At 42.0% G+C, this 14,450-nt stretch overlaps 2 protein-coding genes across 3 annotated transcripts in view; both read left to right on the top strand.

Moving 5' to 3' along the window:
• Nucleotides 1-14,450, top strand: part of LOC309551312 (cytochrome P450 2K4-like) — a 637,235-nt gene that overhangs the window by 359,259 nt on the left and 263,526 nt on the right. The gene's annotated exons all lie outside the window — the stretch shown is intronic.
• Nucleotides 1-14,450, top strand: part of LOC309551320 (cytochrome P450 2C14-like) — a 63,663-nt gene that overhangs the window by 27,353 nt on the left and 21,860 nt on the right. Inside the window, exons 6-8 of the mRNA XM_082251855.1 lie at nt 4,347-4,523; nt 4,783-4,924; nt 10,075-10,259. Of these exons, the coding sequence (XP_082107981.1) occupies nt 4,347-4,523; nt 4,783-4,924; nt 10,075-10,259 (504 nt within the window). The remainder of the gene's footprint in view (nt 1-4,346; nt 4,524-4,782; nt 4,925-10,074; nt 10,260-14,450) is intronic.

Genomic DNA, 14,450 nt, shown 5'->3' with positions numbered 1-14,450 from the left:
TATATATACACATGTATGTGTTTGAGCTTTGAGGTGCACACGCTAATGCAATAGGCTGTGCACACCTATGACTACTTTATCACTCTGCCAACCCTCTCCCTTGCTTGATAATTCTGTGTACAATGGTGTCATAAAGAACAGGAAGATACAGGAAATCCCCCCCATCTACTTCCTGTCTATGTGACATGGGTAAAACGGGACAGGAAATTAGGTGAAATCTCAGCAATGCAGAGGCAGGCAGCAATAAAAATCACATTTTCAAGTAAAACAAGGAAAGTTTTGAGTCTCTCCTGCCTGTTTTTGCATGCAGCATGCCCCCCGTCACTTCTCCTCCAGGTGTCAGATAGAATAGACAATGTTTTATGAGGACACAGGAAAAACAAAGTAAAAAAAAACATATGCAATTTTAAAGCATGTCGCGTTTGGTATCTTTTTACTCAGTGTAACAAAATCTGTTATATTTTACAAAACAATTGGGTATTATATTGTATTTTTGCACCTTAAAATTCATGTGTGTTTTTACAAAAATACGTTTGAAAACTGCACAAATATATAAAATATGTAACACCTATATATAAAAATATGTAACGCCTATCATTTTATCCTCTAGAGCCTCTGCTTAATATATATATATATATATATATATATATATATATATATATATGTATATATACACACACTATATTACCAAAAGTATTGGGGCGTCTGCCTGTACACGCACATGAACTTTAATGGCATCCCAGTCTTAGTCCATAGGGTTCAATATTGAGTTGGCCCACCCTTTGCAGCTATAACAGCTTCAACTCTTCTGGGAAGGCTGTCCACAAGGTTTAGGAGTGCATCTATGGGAATGTTTGACCGTTCTTCCAGAAGTGCATTTGTGAGGTCAGGTATAATGTTGGACGAGAAGAGAAGGCCTGGCTCTCAGTCTCCTCTCTAATTCATCCCAAATGTCTTCTATTGGGTTGAGGTCAGGTCTCTGTGCAGGCCAGTCAAGTTCCTCCACCCAAAACTCACTCATCCATGTCTTTATGGACCTTGCTTTGTGCACTGATCCAAATCATTTAGTGGAGGGAGTATTATGGTGTGGGGTTGTTTTTTAGGGGTTGGGCTTGGCCCCTTAATTCCAGTGAAGGGAACTCTTAACCACTTAAGCCCCGGAAGATTTTACCCCCATTCCGACCAGGGGGTATTTTGCGATTCGGCACTGCGTGACTTTAACGGACAATTGCGCGGTCGTGCGACGCTGTACCTAAACGAATTTGGCGTCCTTTTTTTCCCACAAACAGAGCTTTCTTTTGGTGGTATTTGATCACCTGTGCGATTTTTTGATCACGCGCTATAAACAAAAAAAGAGCGTCAATTTTGCAAAAATAGCAATATTTTTCACATTTTTTTATATGAAATTCCCCCCAAAAAAAATTTAAAAATCAAAATTTTTTTACTTTTTCGGCCAATTTGTTTTATGCTACCTATGTTTGGTAAAAAAAATCGCAAAAAGCGTATTTTGATTGGTTTGCGCAAAAGTTATCGCGTTTACTAACAAAGGGAAAGATTTCTGTCATTTTTGTTGTTTTTTTTTTTTAACGTGTAATGGCGGCGATCTGCGATTTTTTTTGCGGTACTGCGACATTGGGGCGGACAGATCGGACCCTTGACTGACATTTGTGACACTTTTGGGGTTACCAGTGACATTTCTACAGTAATCAGTGCTATATATATGCACTGTTACTGTAAAAATACACTGGTAGTGAAGGGGTTAACTTTATTTGGGAGGGAGGGGCTGTGTGTATCCCTAGGGGCGTGCTTTCTACTGTGATTGGCTGGGGCTTGAGCTGTATGGACACTAATCAACGGATCTACATACTAGATCCGAGTGATCAGTATCCTAACAGCAAGGAGAATGACAGGTGGCTTGTTTACACAAGCTGCCTGACATTCTCCCTCTCCCCCGCCGATCGCCGAGTGACCGGCGGACATCGGGTCCGCCGGTCACACGCGCGGGGGGGTCCGTGACCACGCGGGAGCGGGAGCGCGCCTCCGGGGGCGCGCGAACGCTCCCTAGACCCTCACAAGCTAGTGACGTAGCCCTACGTCACTTTGCCTGTGAGGGGCTGACTGCCGACGTAGATCGGCGTTAGGCAGTCGGCAAGTGGTTAAGGCATCAGCATACCAAGACATTTTGGAAAATTTCATACTCCCAACTTTGTGGGAACAGTTTGGGGATGGCCCTTTTTGTTCCAACATGACTGCGCACCAGTGCACAAACAAGGTCAATAAAGGACATGGATGAGCGAGTTAGGGGCGGAGGAACTTGACTGGCCTGCACAGAGTCCTGATCTCAACCCGACAGAACACCTTTTGGATGAATTCGAGTGCAGACTGCAAGCCAGGCTTTCTCCTCAACTCAAGGGTTTTCATAGATGGGACCAGATAAACATAGTTAGAGCACCAACATCCCCATTAATCATGAAATGATAAAGTATGAGGGCTGTGGGACTTTGAGACCCCATTCACACTGGGGCGACCTGTCAGGCGACCTGGTCGCCTGACAGGTCGCTGTAGGTCACCTGCCATAGAGTAGCTGTGGACCCAATCTAATAGGAGCGACACAAGTCCCTCCGACTTAGAAAAAGGGTCCGGAGCTTCTTTGGGGCGACCTGGAGCGACCTGCATTGACTTCAATGATATGAAGTTCCACCTTAATGGGTCTCCCACAGGGGGGGATATATGGCCAATGGTGTAAAAGTTAAGCACATATCACATAATGACTCAACCTAATAGACAGACACATCCTCTTGAATCCTCCAGGAACTTTGGCTTTTCTAGGACAAAGTAAATATTCGGCCCCTCAGTACTCAGTACTTTCTCTCCTACATCAGTGCCTGACTTCACAAATGCCCTTCTGGAAGAATGGTCAAACATTCCCATAGACACACTCCTAAACCTTGTGGACAGCCTTCCCAGAAGAGTTGAAGCTGATATAGCTGCAAAGGGTGGGCCAACTCAATATTGAACCCTATGGACTAAGACTGGGATGCCATTAACCACTTAAGCCCCGGAAGATTTTACCCCCTTCCTGACCAGGGCCTATTTTGCGATTCGGCGCTGCGTAACTTTAACGGACAATTGCGCGGTCGTGTGACGCTGTACCTAAACGAATTTGATGTCCTTTTTTTCTCACAAACAGAGCTTTCTTTTGGTGGTATTTTATCACCTGTGCGATTTTTTGATCATGCGCTATAAACAAAAAAAAAGCGTAAAGTTTGCAAAAATAACAATATTTTTCAAATTTTTTTATATGAAATCCCCCCCCCCCCCCCAAAAAAAAAAATGTAAAAATCAAAATTTTTTAACATTTTAGGCCAATTTGTTTTATGCTACATATTTTTGGTAAAAAAAAAAAATCGCAAAAAGCGTATTTTGATTGGTTTGTGCAAAAGTTATTGCGTTTACTAACTAAGGGAAAGATTTTTGTCATTTTTGTTGTTTTTTTTTTTTTTTAACGCGTAATGGCGGCGATCTGCATTTTTTTTTTGCAGGACTGCGACATTGCGGCGGACAGATCGGACCCTTGACTGACATTTTTGACACTTTTGGGGTTACCAGTGACATTACTACAGTAATCAGTGCTCTACATATGCACTGTTACTGTAAAAATGACACTGGCAGTGAAGGGGTTAACTTTTTTTTAGAGGGAGGGGTTAAGTGTGTCCCTAGAAGCGTGATTCTAACTGTGATTGGATGTGGCATGAGGTGTAGGAACAGAGATCAACGGTCCTACATAGCAGAACCGTATGATTACTATTCTTACACAGGGGAGAATGACAGCCGCCTGCCTTTCTCCCGGTGTAACGGACGATCGCGAGTGCTCGGTGGACATCGGGTCCGCCGGGCACACGCAGGGGGGTCCGTGAGCGAGCAGGAGCCTCGCACGCGCTCGCTCCCCAGAGCCTCACAGGCTAGCGACGTAGACCTACGTCGCTTTGCCTGTGAGGGGCTGACTGCCGACGTAAATCGTCGTTAGGCAGTCGGCAAGCGGTTGAAGTTCATGTGAGTGAAAAGGCAGGCGCCCCAATACTTCTGGTAATATAGTGTATATAAGGTTTTGGGGTTCTAAGTAGTTTTTTAACAACAAAAAAAAAAAATGCTGATTTTTTACGTGTAGGAAGGGAATGTTAGAATTGGCCGGGACTGGAACTGATTATTAATATACAGCAATAAGTCACATAATCGTTTGTTTAGTGCAGGCAGTTTGACGTGTGTTAGTAATTACACATTCATGCTTAAATGTCTAAATATACAGTATGTTATTGTTTCTAAGTTGCTTTTATTTTTTGGGACAGTTGTATAATGCATTTCCATCACTGATCCGCTGGTTGCCTGGAACACACAAAACTGTCACAAAAAACGTGGATATAATGCATAAATTTGTTAGGGAAACCTTTACAACCCAAAGGAAACAACTGGACGTCAATGATCAGAGGAACCTTGTCGATGCATTCCTGGTGAAACAGCAAGAGGTAAGGCAATAGATTCAGAAAAGAGAAGAAGCCACTAATACAAAGATATTACACCAATATTGCTGAATAAAATAATTACTTAATACTTTAGTTTACTAAGGTAAACTTCATATTTGTCAGAAAATGTATAATAATATATAACTGCTACACGGGCCCTTTTGGAAGCTGGAGTTGGGATGGGTTAATATCAGATACATTTATAGAAATAACAATGGCCACATAGCCTCTATCATAAAGTTTACAAAACTCAATTTTGCAGGAGAAGCCCAGTCATGAGTTATTTTTCACCAATGAAAACCTAACAGCACTAGTAACCGATCTCTTTTCTGCTGGGATGGAGACAACCTCGACCACACTTCGCTGGGGAATTCTGTTGATGATAATTTACCCAGACATCCAAAGTAAGAGAGAAGCAAAATCTTGTACAGTCTTCATAAATTACCATGCAGCTGTGTTTTTGTTCTAACATCTATCTAAAAATACTGTTGATTACTGTATGATACCGTTGTTACATTCCCCATGCTTGGACCATATTTATGATGGTAATTTCCTATAGTGACTTATACCTACTAACAGATGCAGCGTCAGATATTGGAGTTAGCCTCCATTAGCTGAACTAAAGCTGAGAAGTTTATTACAGAACAAACCAATCAGAGACTGCATCATTTTGGAAAGGTTTCTATTTGCCCAAATCTTTAAATGACCTAGCAGTCGGTTTTTGAGATGTCTGGAGGTACAGATTTTCATTGATACAAGTTGAATCAGCTAATCTCATTGAAACGAGAAGGACCACAGCTTTCAATAAGATAGGCAAAAACTATCATTATCCATACATGGATTCAGGAATCTCTATTGACGGCTATTGTGTTTAGCAGCCATGGCATCTGCAGTTGCCTGAATAGAGTAGTGCTTCTGAACAGTGATTGTTTACCCAAGCGTTTTAAGGCCACCCACAGCTTGCAGGGCCAATTGCAACCGATTTCAATCCAAATGTCACTTTTGCTGTAGTACAGTGGTGATCGAAAGTTTGGGCACGCCAGGTAAAAATTTGTATTAGTGTGCATAAAGAAGCCAAGGAAAGATGGAAAACTCTCCATAAGGCATCAGAATTACAGATTAGACATTCTTATAATATGTCAACAAAAGTTAGATTTTATTTCCGCCATTGACACTTTCAAAATCACAGAAAACAAAAAAAATGGTGTCTGCAAAAGTTTGGGCACCCTGCAGAATTTATAGCATGCACTGCCCCCTTTGCAAGGCTGAGACCTGCCAGTGTCATGGATTGTTCTCAATCATCGTCTGGGAAGACCAGGTGATGTCAATCTCAAAGGTTTTAAATGCCCAGACTCATCTGACCTTGCTCCAACAATCAGTACCATGGGATCTTCTAAGCAGTTGTCTAGAAAACTGAAACTGAAAATAGTTGACGCTTACAAAGCTGGAGAAGGCTATAAGAAGATAGCAAAGCTTTTTCAGATGTCAATATTCTCTGTTCAGAATGTAATTAAGAAATGGCAGTCATCAGGAACAGTGGAAGTTAAAGCAAGATCTGGAAGACCAAGAAAAATATCAGACAGAACAGCTTGCAGGATTGTGAGAAAAACAATTCAAAACCCACGTTTGACTGCACGATCCCTCCAGAAAGATCTGGCTGACACTGAAGTTGTGGTACACTATTCCACTATAAAGAGATACTTGTACAAATATGGTCTTCATGGAAGAGTCATCAGAAGAAAACCTCTCCTACGTCCTCACCACAAAAATCAGTGTTTGAACTTTGCAAATGAACACATAGACAAGCCTGATGCATTTTGGAAACAAGTTCTGTGGACCGATGAGGTTAAAATTTAACTTTTTGGCCGGAATGAGCAAAGGTACGTTTGGAGAAGAAGGGGCACAGAATTTAATGAAATTCTCTGTCCAACTATTAAGCATGGGGGTGGATCAATCATGCTTTGGGGTTGTGTTGCAGCCAGTGGCACAGGGAACATCTCACGAGTAGAAGGAAAAATGGATTCAATAAAATTTCAGCAAATTTTGGATGGTAACTTGATGCCATCTGTGAAAAAGCTGAAATTAAATAGATGATGGCTTCTACAAATGGATAATGATCCTAAACACCTTATATGAGCACGTGGTGATCGTCAGGATTGTGTTCTCACTTATGGTGTTGGAATCCTCTTGCATTCATTTCTGCACTTCAGCATCTGGCTTCACGGACTTTATGGACTTTGTTTAGTCTATGCTTTTTCTTCCATTTATTTGTCATTGTGGCGCTGTACTTTATTACATACACATACACCTCGAAATCCACGGGGGATTACATCAAGAGGTGTAAACTGAAGGTTTTGCCATGGCCTTCACAATCTCCTGACCTCAACATAATTGGAAAATCTATGGATAGACCTTAAAAGAGCAGTGCGTGACAGACAGCCCAGAAATCTCAAAGAACTGGAAGACTTTTGTAAGGAAGAATTGGCAAAGCTACCTCAAACAAGAATTGAAGACTCTTGGCTGGATATAAAAAGCGTTTACAAGCTGTGATACTTGCCAAAGGGGGCAGTACAAGATATTAACTCAGCAGGGTGCCCAAACTTTTGCAGACGTCATTTTTTTGTTTTCTGTAATTTTGAAAGTGTAAATGATGGAAATAAAATCTAACTTTTGTTGACATATTATAAGAATGTCTAATCTGTAATTTGATGCATTTTGGAGATTTTTCCAAAATTCCTTGCCTTCTTTATGCACATTAATACAAATTTGTACCTGGGGTGCCCAAACTTTCGATCACCACTGCACATCCTACAGGTGTGCTACTTCATATGCAAGATGGTATGCCCTAAGCATATTATTTTTTATTTTTATTTTTATTATTGCATTTTAATTCCTACTAAAAGACCTGTTCCCTAATGAATGGCATTTTTTATTTTTTTGGACTTGATAAAACACAGTAGATCAAAACCAGCAAATGACATGGCTCCCCAAATCATCACAGACTGTGGAAAATTTAGCATTTCATTTCGAAATCAAGGTCCCAGAGTCTGGAGGAAGAGTTGAGAGGCACAGAATCCAAGTTGCATGAGGTCCACTGTGAAGTTTCCACAGTCAGTGATGATTTGGGGATCCATGTCATCTGCTGGTGTTGGTCCTCTGTGTTTTATCAAGTCCAAAGTCAGTGCAGCCCTCTACCAGGAAATTCTAAAGCACTTCATGCTTCCCTCTTCTGACCAGATTTATGGAGATGCTGATTTCATTTCCCAGCAGGACTTGGCACCTGCCCATACTACCAAAACTACCAATACCTGGTTTAATGATCATGGTATCACTGTGCTTGATTGGCAAGCAAACTTGCTTTATCTAAACTCCATAGAGAATCTGTGGGGTATTGTCAAGAGGAAGATGAGAGACACCAGACCCAACAATGCAGACGAGCTGAAGGCCGCTATCAAAGAAACCTGGGCTTCTATAACACCTCAGCAGTGCCACAGGCTGATCGCCTCCATGCCATATTGATGGAGTTATTCATGCAAAAGCAGCCCTGACCAAGTATTGAGTGCATACTATACCGTACATGGAATGCTTTTCACTAAGCCAATATTTCTGTATTAATTATTTTTTTTTTTTTTTTATTGGTCTTATGTAATATTCTAATTTTCTGAGATACTGAATTTTGTGTTGTCACTAGCTGTAAGCTATAATCATCAAAATTGAAAGAAAGAAATGCTTGAAATATATCACTTTGTGTGTAACACATCTATACAAAATACATGAGTTTCACTTTTTGAATTGAATTACTGAAATATAAACTTTTTGATGATATTCTAATTTTATGGGATGCACCTGTATATACAGTATCTCACAGAAGTGAGTACACCCCTCACATTTTTGTAAACGTTTTATTATATCTTTTCATGTGACAACACTGAAGACATGACAGTGAGTGTACAGCTTGTATAACAGTGTAAATTTGCTGTCCTCTCAAAATAACTCAACACACAGCCATTAATGTCTAAACCACTGGCAACAAAAGTGAGTACACCCCTAAGTAAAATTGTAAAAATTGGCCCCAAAGTGTCAATATTTTGTGTGGCCACCATTTTTTTTCCAGCACTGCCTTAACCATCTGGGGCATGGAGTTCACAAGAGCTTCAAGGGTTGCCACTGTAGTCCTCTTCCACTCCTCCATGATGATATCACAGAGCTGGTGGATGTTAGAGACCTTGCGCTTCTCCACCTTCCATTTGAGGATGCCCCACAGATGCTCAATAGGGTTTAGATCTGGAGACATGCTTGGCCAGTCCATCACCTTTACCCTCAGCTTCTTTAGCAAGGCAGTGGCCGTCTTGGAGGTGTGTTTGGGGTCCTTATCATGTTGGAATACTGCCCTGCAGCCCAGTCTCTGAATGGAGGGGATCATGCTCTGCTTCAGTATGTCACAGTACATGTTGGCATTCATGGTTCCCTCAATGAACTGTAGCTCCCCAGTGCCGGCAGCACTATGCCGCCCAGGACCATGACACTCCCACCACCATGTTTGACTGTAGGTAAGACACACTTGTCTTTATACTCCTCACCTGGTTGCCGCTCCACACGTTTGACACCATCTGAACCAAATAAGTTTATCTTGGTCTCATCAGACCACAGGACATGGTTCCAGTAATCCATGTCCTTAGTCTGCTTGTCTTTAGCAACCTGTTTGCAGGCTTTCTTGTGCATCATCTTTAGAAGAGGCTTCCTTCTGGGATGACAGCCATGCAGACCAATGTGATGCAATGTGTGGCATATGGTCTGAGCACTAACAGGCTGACCCCCCATCCCTATTCAACCTCTGCAGCAATGCTAGCAGCACTCATACGTGTATTTCCCAAAGAAATCCTCTGGATATGACGCTGAGAACATGCACTTAACTTCTTTGGTCGACTGTGGCAACCTTTTCCTGAGTGGAACCTGTCCTGTTAAACTGCAGGATGGTCTTGGCCACCGTGCTGCAGCTTAGTTTCAGGGTCTTGGCAATCTTCTTATAGCCTAGGCCATCTTTATGTAGAGCAACAATTCTTTTTTTCAGATCCTCAGAAAGTTCTTTACCATGAGGTGCCATGTTGAACTTCCAGTGACCAGTATGAGAGAGTGAGAGCGATAACACCAAATTTAACACACCTGTTCCCTATTCACACCCGAGACCTTGTAACACTAACGATTCATATGACATTGGGGAGGGAAAATGGCTAATTGGGCCCAATTTGGACATTTTCACTTAGGGGTGTACTCACTTTTGTTGCCAGCAGTTTAGACATTAATGGCTGTGTGTTGAGTTATTTTGAGGGAACAGCAAATTTACACTGTTATACAAGCTGTACACTCACTACTTTACATTGCAGCAAAGTGTCATTTCTTCAGTGTTGTCACATGAAAATATATAATAAAATATTTACAAAAATGTGAAAGGTATACTCACTTTAATGAGATGCTGTATATATATATATATATATATATATATATATATATATATATATATATATATATAATATACTGATTTTTTTTTAATCAGGGAAAGTTCAATGTGAGATTGAAAAAGTGATTGGATCATCTGCGCCACATGCTGGTCACCGTAAGGACATGCCATACACAGATGCTGTTATTCACGAAATTCAAAGATTCGGAAATATTGGTCCAACCAATATCCCACATGCTACTACTCAAGATGTCAACTTCAGGGGTTACTTTCTTCCAAAAGTAAGCAGAAAATATTTTATGCCCCATTATTTAATTCTTCACAGGAAATGTTATAAAGATACTGCTAGCTTTGAGCCGGGATCTCTGGGGCTGTATATATGCATCAAATATGTAGGTTGGAACTAGAAGTATGATGTGAGGAATGATGACTAGAGGATGGTGGACTGTACTAGACAAATGGTATGCCTGGTATGTGGGTTGGTTTACCTAAAGTGGAACTTTAGTCAAAAAATTAAAGTGGATGTAAACCACATTCATGAAATCTGACCTGGGCACAAATATCAGTAATGTTTACCTATCTCTCCCCAAAGCCCTAAGTCCCATGTCTTTCTGCTGCTCCATTCCTCTGGTATCAGCATGATAACTTCTGACAAGTTCTCTGACACAGGAGATAAAAGCAGCTGAACATTTGTATTGGGGTGAGAGCATAGAGATAGATTAGCAGAGAGCTTGTCTATTCACAGCACAGCTCTGCAAGTGTCTTTGTTTCTCTACCTATGTGGGGGGGGGGGGTGGATGTGTGCCTTTCCTCCAATCAGCTCACACACAGTGGTATGCCTAGACTCCCCTCCCACTGCTGAAACAGGAAGAAAAATTTGTAACATGATGTGCCCTTTCTAAAGAGTTTAGAAAGCTGAATACAGTAGATATATATGTAAAGCTTATGTAGGGAGTTTTGTCTCATCTCTGTGTATCATCTGAGGCTGTTCACTTCACTGGGTATATGTGATGGTTTACATCCACTTTAAGTCCTGCTAGATGACTTCAGGCTGACCCCTTTTCAAAGTATGACTATCTAAAATATTAAAAATAAGTGCCTATAATGTTTATAATCCAGGAATACACTGTCTCACCCTGCTCTGCACATGCTCAGTTGCTCTCTATTTTTAGGGACCCTGGCAAATTTGTAGAGGCCAATCTTCTGACAGCCAAAAGATTTACTGCTGTTCAGGTGCTCTGGGCTTCAGCAAAATGGCAACCTCTGGCAAGAAGAAACAGGAGCAAAGCTGAAGGCAATTTGCAGCACACACTAATTCTGGTAGCATAATTATTAATCTGGAATGTATGTACCTTGCTAAAGAACATTATTTTTATCAAGAGTGAAGGAGCTCCACGGAGGTAGTGCATTAAAGCGGCCTCCACAGCCACACGGGACGTGATCCAAACCCCTGAGCCTTAGCACTCACCCCGCGTACTGCCACCAGCATGACCAAGAGAATGAATATCAGCTCAGGGCCACAGAAATTAACAGATTTCTATCCGTCTTCCTCTGTCCACGACCGTCAAAGATGTCGCCGGCGCCCATGCTCCAGCCGGCATCGACCCAACACAGTCTGCTCTACAGACTGACAGCATGAGACCTCTCTCACCATGGCAATCCCAGGGTGAGTTGACCCCTCCAGACAGCCCCACCACACGCAGCCCAGCCAAAAGTAAAAAAAGCAAGCAGGGAGAACAGAAAGCTCCCCCACTCTATGCTTCCTGCCTGGGCTTTGCCTGTACTCCCTCCACACCATCACTAGAAGATTTTTCAGCATCATCTCAGTCTGTCTCCCTAATAGATTTAAAGGACATGCTCATATCCCTGCGTAGCTCTCTACACACTGACGCGTCCAGAATAATCTCAGTGGTCCCCACAGCCATCCAAGACCTCTCTCTCAGGGTGTCCCAAGCAGAAGATAAAATTGGTGATGTATGCCACGCACAAAATGACCTGATTGATTCCTTTAATAAACATAATACAGAGATTCAAAAAATTAACTCCAAACTCGCTGGCCTTGAGGATTGAGATGCAATAATATCAAATTCAGAGAGATCCTAGAAACTGTAACTGAACCCCTGTCTGAACTGTTACCTAAAGCTGGTAATATGGATCTCATAATTGATAGGGCTCAAGTCACCACATTTCCAAACCGCCCTTTTTACCTGATACATTTCCAAGAGACGTCCTGGCCAGGATTCACTTTTTTCATATTAAAGAAAAAGTGATGAAAGCAGCAGGAGCTAACCTTGCACTATCTGAAAAATTTTTTGGAATTACTTTGTACACAGATTTGTCTGCAGCCACCATTTGCACCAGGAAGCAATTCCTCACACTGACGAAGGCACTCCGAACCACAGTGTACACTATCAGTGGGGTCGTCTTACCAAACTATTGATTACGAAACAACACAATATACAGTGTACTCTCTGGAGAAAGGCCTCAAGCTGCTGAAAGATTGGAAGATCCTACAACCTGATGCTACAATTCCAGACAAATCTCCATCACCCCAACTGACAATGGACTGGTCCTGAACACTCCTGGGAACCTGTCTTGCTCATTCCCATATGAAGCTACGGTAATGCACTACTCGTGTTCTCCTTCCTAGGTCTACTGACACCAAGTCAACTTTTCCTGGACTTTTTTCCCAGAAATGTTTTTACAGGTTTTTTGTATGTTCTTTCACCGGTTCTTCAGAACTTTAATCTCTGGTTTTATGCAACACATATGAACCTGACACCTTCATCACAGAAGAAAACCCTACAGCAGTGGTCCTCAACTCCGGTCCTCAGGACCCACTAACAGGCCAGATTTTAAGTATTACCTTGGGGAGATGCAGACTAGAGTACTTCAATCACTGAGCAGCAAATTATATCACCTGGGATGTATTTCAGTTATCTTGCAAACCTGGCCTGTTAGTGGGCCCTGAGGACCAGGGTTGAGGACCACTGCCCTACAGGTACAGCTGCAAAGTGAATTCTCATTTGAAACCCTTATCAAAAGACACTTCCAAGATGACACCATAATACCACATATGCTTTATAGGAGGAGCGACAAGATAATTAGCTGGTTGTTATTTTCTCATGGTTCTTAAATTTATTTCATTCAATGTACGCAGACTTAACCACTTGCCGACCGCCGCACGACTATCTGCGGCGGCGGTCAGCCCCTCACAGGCAAAGTGACGTAGGTCTACGTCGCTCGCCTGTGAGGGTTTAGGGAGCGAGCGCGCGCCGCCGGAGGCGCGCTCCCGCTCCCGCGTGGTCACGGACCCCCCCGCGCGTGTGACCGGCGGACCCGATCGCCGCCGGCCACTCTGCGATCGGCGGGGGAGAGGGAGAAAGTCAGGCAGCTTGTGTAAACAAGCTGCCTGTCATTCTCCTCTCTGTATGAGAGCTGATCACATGGATCTACTATGTAGATCCATTGATCACTCTGCATACAGTTGAAGCCACAGCCAATCACAGTTAGAATCACGCCCCTAGGGACACACACAGCCCCTCCCTCTCAAATAAAGTTAACCCCTTCACTACCAGTGTATTTTTACAGTAACAGTGCATATATATAGCACTGATTACTGTAGAAATGTCACTGGTAACCCCAAAAGTGTCAAAAATGTCAGTCAAGGGTCCGATCTTTCCGCCGCAATGTCGCAGTACCGCAAAAAAAATCTCAGATCGCCGCCATTACGCGTTAAAAAAAAAAACAACAAAAATGACAAAAATCTTTCCCTTTGTTAGTAAACGCAATAACTTTTGCGCAAACCAATCAAAATACGCTTTTTGCGATTTTTTTTACCAAACATAGGTAGCATAAAACAAATTGGCCGAAAATATTAAAAAATTTTGATTTTTACATTTTTTTGGGGGGAATTTCATATAAAAAAAAGGGAAAAATATTGCTATTTTTGCAAAATTTACGCTCTTTTTTTGTTTATAGCGCGTGATCAAAAAATCGCACAGGTGATCAAATACCGCCAAAAGAAAGCTCTGTTTGTGGGAAAAAAAGGACGCCAAATTCGTTTAGGTACAGCGTCGCACGACCGCGCAATTGTCCGTTAAAGTCACACAGTGCCGAATCGCAAAATACCCTCTGGTCGTTTAGCAGCCAAATCCTCCGGGGCTTAAGTGGTTAATAGTCCCCTTCAACAGAAGGCTTTTAATAATGAAGTGTGCTCTCTTAATGGAGAAATCCTATTCGTGCAAGAGACTCATTTTGCCAAAAATAAAGAGCCTAAGCTTTAGTTGAAAAACATGGCACACATCTTCACTGCAAACTCTGAAAAAAAAGCTGGAGTCCTCATTTTCATTGCTGCCTCTCTGAACTTTCAACTGAACTCTTCACTGAAAGATGACAACGGTCATTTTATTATCCTAGTATGTAAAATCAATGATGTAATTTATACCCTAGTAAATGTTTATGCCCCAAAT

This window comes from Pelophylax lessonae, assembly GCF_965119305.1.
Source record: "Pelophylax lessonae genome assembly, chromosome: 3".
Taxonomy (NCBI): Eukaryota; Metazoa; Chordata; class Amphibia; order Anura; family Ranidae; genus Pelophylax; species Pelophylax lessonae.
This window is presented reverse-complemented; position numbering and strand designations above follow the sequence as displayed.